At 40.7% G+C, this 5,391-nt stretch overlaps 2 protein-coding genes across 2 annotated transcripts; both read left to right on the top strand.

Moving 5' to 3' along the window:
- Positions 1-231: 231 nt before the first annotated feature.
- Positions 232-2,510, top strand: LOC138900109 (uncharacterized). The gene is made up of 4 exons (XM_070186816.1): positions 232-1,008; positions 1,527-1,814; positions 1,929-2,072; positions 2,217-2,510. Exons 1-4 carry the CDS (start codon positions 232-234, stop codon positions 2,508-2,510), a joined length of 1,503 nt encoding a protein of 500 aa, XP_070042917.1.
- A 12-nt stretch (positions 2,511-2,522) lies between these two features.
- LOC138900108 (uncharacterized) lies at positions 2,523-2,921 on the top strand. The gene has a single exon (XM_070186815.1). The coding sequence runs from the start codon at positions 2,523-2,525 to the stop codon at positions 2,919-2,921; it is 399 nt and encodes a 132-aa protein (XP_070042916.1).
- Positions 2,922-5,391: the final 2,470 nt, after the last annotated feature.

Below are 5,391 nucleotides of genomic sequence, written 5' to 3'. Positions count from 1 at the left end.
CAAAATTCAAACCCCAATCAACTCTTTCAACTTAAGCTTCCAACTTTGGGACTAAGTATCCCGATTCACTCCGAAACTCACCCGAAACCAAACCAACAACCCCGGCAAGTCACGTAACTATAATTTAACATAGACTAGGCGATAAATAGGGGAACAGGACTACAATACATAAAACAACCGGCCAGGTCGTCAGACAAGGTCATTCATCAAGTGAGTGCAATTGTTCATTCCATGGCTCCTAAGTTGGAAGATCACGGTGCTTTCACGATTCCTTATACAATTAGGAGTGCTGATTTTGCTAAATCTCTTTGTGATTTTGGGGCGAGTATCAATTTAATGCCCTATTCGATATTTAAAACTTTGGGAATTGGGAAACCAAGACCCACATATATGAGGTTGCAAATGGCCGATCGTACCATGAAAAGACCATTAGGAGTGATTGAGGATATTTTGGTCCGGGTTGATAAGTTTATTTTTCTGGTGGACTTTGTTATTATAGATTGCGAAGTTGATTATGAAGAGCCTATAATTATTGAGAGACCTTTCCTTACTACGGGTAAGGCTCTTTGTGATGTGAAAGCCGGAGAACTCACTTTTTGGGTTGGTGATGAAAAAGTGGTATTCCATATGTGTAAGTCTATGCGGCAACCAAATAGCAATGAGGTGTGTTCTTTTGTGGATTTGGTGACCGATATTATTGTTGATGATATAAGTGTTTTAATAAATATTGGTGATATGTTGGAAGCTATTTCGCTCAACTTTAATGATGATGAGATGGATGGTTTCATGGAATGTGTGAATTCTTTGCAAGGGATGGGGTCGTACACCTATGCACCCCGAAAATTATCTTTGGATCTTGAAAATAGGAAGATTCCTCCTACAAAGCCTTATATTGAAGAGCCGCCTACTTTGGAGTTGAAGTCATTGCCTCCATACCTTTGGTATGAATTTCTTGGCCTTTGTTCTACTTTACCGGTTATTCTTTCATCGTTTTTGACTAACATGCAGGTTGATTCCACATTGGCGGTGTTGCAAAAGAGGAAGAAGGCTATTGGGTGTACTATGGCGGATATTCGGGGTATAAGCATAAGATCAAGTTGGAGGATGGTGCTAAACCATCTATTGAACATCAAACAAGACTCAATGAGGCTATGCAAGAAGTGGTCAAGAAGGATATTATCAAGTGGTTGGATGTTGGGGTTGTCTATCCCATCTCTGATAGTTCATGGACCTATCCAGTTCAATGTGTCCCAAAGAATGACGGTTGTTACCAATGATAAGAATGAATTGATTCCCACAAGAACGGTGATCGGTTGGAGAGTTTGTATGGATTATCGTAAGCTCAACAAGGTCACAAGGAAGGATCATATTCCGCTTTCTTCATGGACCAAATGCTCGATAGATTTGCCGGTCGTGCTTTATATTATATTCTTGATGGGTACTCACGCTACAACCAAATTCTTATTGATCTGGAAGATCAAGAGAAAATAACTTTTACATGTCTTTATTGTACTTTTGCTTTCAAGAGGATACCTTTTGGTTTGTGCAATACACCGGCGACTTTTCAATGGTGTATGATGGATATTTTTATGGACATAGTGGAGGACTACCTTGAAGTCTTCGTGGATGACTTCCCGGTGGTCGGGGATTCTTTTGATGATTGTTTTGCAAATTTGGACAAAGTGTTGGCTAGATGTGAAGAGACCAATTTGGAGCTCAATTGGGAGAAATGTTATTTCATGGTTGAGGAAGGCATTGTCCTCATCCATAAGATCTCAAACAATGGAATTGAGGTTGATAAGGCGAAGATTGAGGTAATTTCTAAGCTTCCACCCCCAACTTCGGTGAAGGGTGTGTTCTTAGGCCATACAGGTTTCTACTAGAGCTTTATCAAAGATTCCTCTAAAGTGGTGAACCCATTGTGTAAGCTCCTTGATAAGGATGCCAAGTTTTTTTTCAATGATAATTGTATGAGGGCTTTTGAACAATTGAAGCTCATGTTCACAGCCATTCCTATCATTACCACTCCAAATTGGAGCTTGCCTTTTGAACTCATGTGTGATGCAAGTGACGTAATGGTTGGGGCTATTTTGAGGCAATGTATCAACAAAGATTTTCATCTAATTTAACATGCTAGTAAAGTCATGAATAGTGCCCAAGTTAATTACACTGTTACGTATAAAGATCTCCTTGCTATTATGTTTGCAATTGAGAAGTTCCGCCGGTACTTGATGGGTGCCAAAGTTATTATCCACACGGATCATATGGCGATTCGCGATCTTATGAGCAAAAAGGAATCTAAAGCTCGATTGATGAGATGGGTTCTCTTATTTCAAGAATTTGATATTGATATTCAAGACAAGAAGGGTAGTAAAAACCAAGTTGCGGATCACTTGTCTCGTTTGGAGGAGGAGGGGAGGCCACATGATGGCCTTGAAATCAATGATTATTTCCCTGATGAGCAACTTTTGGCACTTTCAATGAAAGAGGTGTCGTGGTTTGCGGACTAGGCAAATTTTCTTATGAGTGGTATCATTCTGGATGAGTTCTCTTCAAACCAAAGGAAGAAGCTCAAAAGAGATTGTCATGATTATTATTGGGATAAGCCATACCTATTCCGGATTTACACGGATGGGGTGATTAGAAGGTGTGTACCGGAATATGAGCAAGGTGATATTCTTGGCGCTTATCATTCTTCGCCATATGGTGGTCATCATGGTGGAGCAACAACGGCGGCCAAAGTTCTAACTAGTGGTTTCTATTGTCCTACTCGTTACAAGGATGCAGGTGACTTATTTAAAAATTTTGATGAATGTCAACGGGCCAGTGGAATTTCAAAGAAAAATGAGATGCCTCTCACAACCTTCTTGGAGATTGACATTTTTTATGTTTGGGGCATTGACTTTATGGCACTTTTATGAGTTCTTGTGGAAATACATACATCTTGGTCGCGGTTGATTATGTGTCCAAATGGGTTGAGGTCATCGCCTTACCTAACAATGAGGCAAGAAGTATAGTGCCTTTCTTGAAGAAGAATACTTTTACAAGATTTAGTAATCCACGTGCAATCATAAGCGATGGGGGGTCACACTTTTGCAACAAGGATTTTGACACTTTACTTAGCAAGTATGGTGTTACTCATAAGGTCATGATTCCCTATCATCCACAAGTTAGTGGTCAAGTAAAAGTCTCCAACCGGGAGATAAAGAGTATCTTGTATAAAAAGGTGAATGCAAATCGGATGGATTGGTCCAAGAAGCTTGATGATGCATTATGGGCTTATAGGACGGCTTACAAAACACCTATCGGAATGTCTCCATACCGGTTAGTGTTCGGGAAAGCTTGTCATCTTCCGGTGGAACTAGAGCATGAGGCAATGTGAGCGTTGAAGAAATTGAATCTTGATTGGGATGTAGCCGCTAACTTGTGGGTTGCACACTTGAACGAATTAGATGAGTTCTGGTACCATGCATACGAGAGTTCGTCCTTGTACAAAGAAAAGATAAATTATCTTCATGACAAGTACATTAGGAACAAAGAGTTCAAGGCCGGTGATCTTCTATTATTGTTTAACTCAAGGTTGAGGATGTTTCCTGGGAAGCTTAGGTCCAAGTGGAGTGGCCCGTTTGAAATTGTTGGTGTGACACCCTTCGGTGCATTGGATTTGAAAAACAAGAACAATAAAATATTCTGAGTCAATAGTCACCAGGTGAAGCACTATTTGGACAAAGTTGGAGAGAGCCATATGGTGGCGGTCATTTACTTCACTTAAGGATGCTTTGACATTGCGTCATACCACGACGTTAAATCAGGCGCTTCTTGGGAGCAAACCCAAGATCTTTTTATTTTCTTTTTATAGTTAGATATTCTTTGTTGTTTTCAACTTGATTTGAAGTGTGTTGCAGGGTTGAGTGTTAGATGAAGAAAGGTGAATAAAATTATGTAAGTGAAGAAGGAAATGCGGACTGCACTTGTCAATTGTGCGGCCCCAGAAAAATTATGGCATTGCTGAAGAGTTTGTGCGGCTGCATATTTCATCTGCGGACCGCACATCCTAGAGAAAAATTGGATGTCAAATGACACGGTCTCTGATCTTTTTCCATGTCAGTGCGGGGCAATTGTGTGACCGCAAGGAAAATTGTGCGGCCACACTTGAAATTATGCAGACCGCACATGAGAAGCAGACCTCTGAAGGCCAGGTGAAGGAGTGCGGACCGCACTTGGAATTGTGCAGCCGCACTCGGCCCTTTTCCCTCTCATTAACTCCAAGTATAAATAGAAGTTTTGGCCTCATTTTACACTTTTCACCTTCTTGAGAATTCATTGTGACTTTGAGAGCTTACCTAAGAACCTCATACTGTCAAACACACACACACATTTGCAATCATAAGATCTTGCACACTCACATCATCTGGTATGCTTCATTTCATGTTGATTTTTTTTTTATTTTGATTTTTGCATTTATTTTCTTCTTTTTAGCTTCTTTTTAGGCCATCTGTTATTATTTTTCATTCATGTATCCATTTGGGGTAGATTTGTACTAGGTAGTTGTTGAAAGATGCTAGAATGAGTTGGGTTAGTTGAATCTTATGTGTATACCATGTTGCCGCTTAGATTTGAACAAGTATTTGCAAAACCTAGGTAAAAATATAGACTTGTTCATTTATCTTTGAAATTTGCGGCCGCACTTAAAATTATGTCATCCGCAGTTGGCTAATTGTGGTGACTGGTAAAAGGATAGTGTTTTTGCGGCTGCACTTTAACTGTACAGACCGCAGAATTCTTGGAGAGGTCGCATTAAGGTACGCACTGTCTATCAGAAAGTTGTCTCTTGAGAAATCAAATGTGTGGGCCGCACTTACAATTCTGCAGACCGCACATGAATTTTGTGGCCGCATATTGGCATCGCACTGTACTTCAGAGAAGAGGCATCTGAGCCTCTAAAGGTTTTTATTAGAAGTGCGGCCGCACTTGAAATTGTTCGGTCCGCACTCCTATTCTGCGGGCCACACAAGAAAATGTGCGGACCAAACAATCCTATTTCTGTAGCATACTTATTCCTCTGTAACCCCACTATTTCTAAATTGTTCTCCCTTGATTACTTGAGTCTTAACTGTGTTGAATTATGATTTTCAACTGACAATTCTCTTTGTGTTGATACATATAATGGTTCGATCACGAGGATGCGGCGAATCCTCCAAGGGAAGATGAGAGTCTTCAAGGGGTTGGAGCAGAGGTGCCTTGCCCCTAAGTGTGCCAAAGACAATACGGAAGAAAGTTATAGCAGGCAGAGGGAGGGGTGCAGACCTCTCCGAGTCTAGATCTTATGCCCTATCTAGGTTAGCCTCCGAGGGAAACTCAGTATTTATTCCAGAAGATCACATAGCTGAG

Source organism: Nicotiana tomentosiformis, chromosome 10 (genome assembly GCF_000390325.3).
Source record: "Nicotiana tomentosiformis chromosome 10, ASM39032v3, whole genome shotgun sequence".
In the NCBI taxonomy this organism is placed as follows: Eukaryota; Viridiplantae; Streptophyta; class Magnoliopsida; order Solanales; family Solanaceae; genus Nicotiana; species Nicotiana tomentosiformis.
The sequence above is the reverse complement of the archived record's forward strand: the minus strand, read 5'-3'. Positions and strand labels throughout refer to the sequence as shown.

Coding starts and splice junctions, on each gene's coding strand:
- LOC138900109 (XM_070186816.1), top strand. CDS start 232: ATGGCTCCTAAGTTGGAAGATCACGGTGCTTTCACGATTCCTTATACA. Junction 1,009..1,526: donor CGTTTTTGACTAACATGCAG/GTTGATTCCACA, acceptor TTTGCTTTCAAG/AGGATACCTTTTGGTTTGTG. Junction 1,815..1,928: donor TTGATAAGGCGAAGATTGAG/GTAATTTCTAAG, acceptor CCATTGTGTAAG/CTCCTTGATAAGGATGCCAA.
- LOC138900108 (XM_070186815.1), top strand. CDS start 2,523: ATGAGTGGTATCATTCTGGATGAGTTCTCTTCAAACCAAAGGAAGAAG.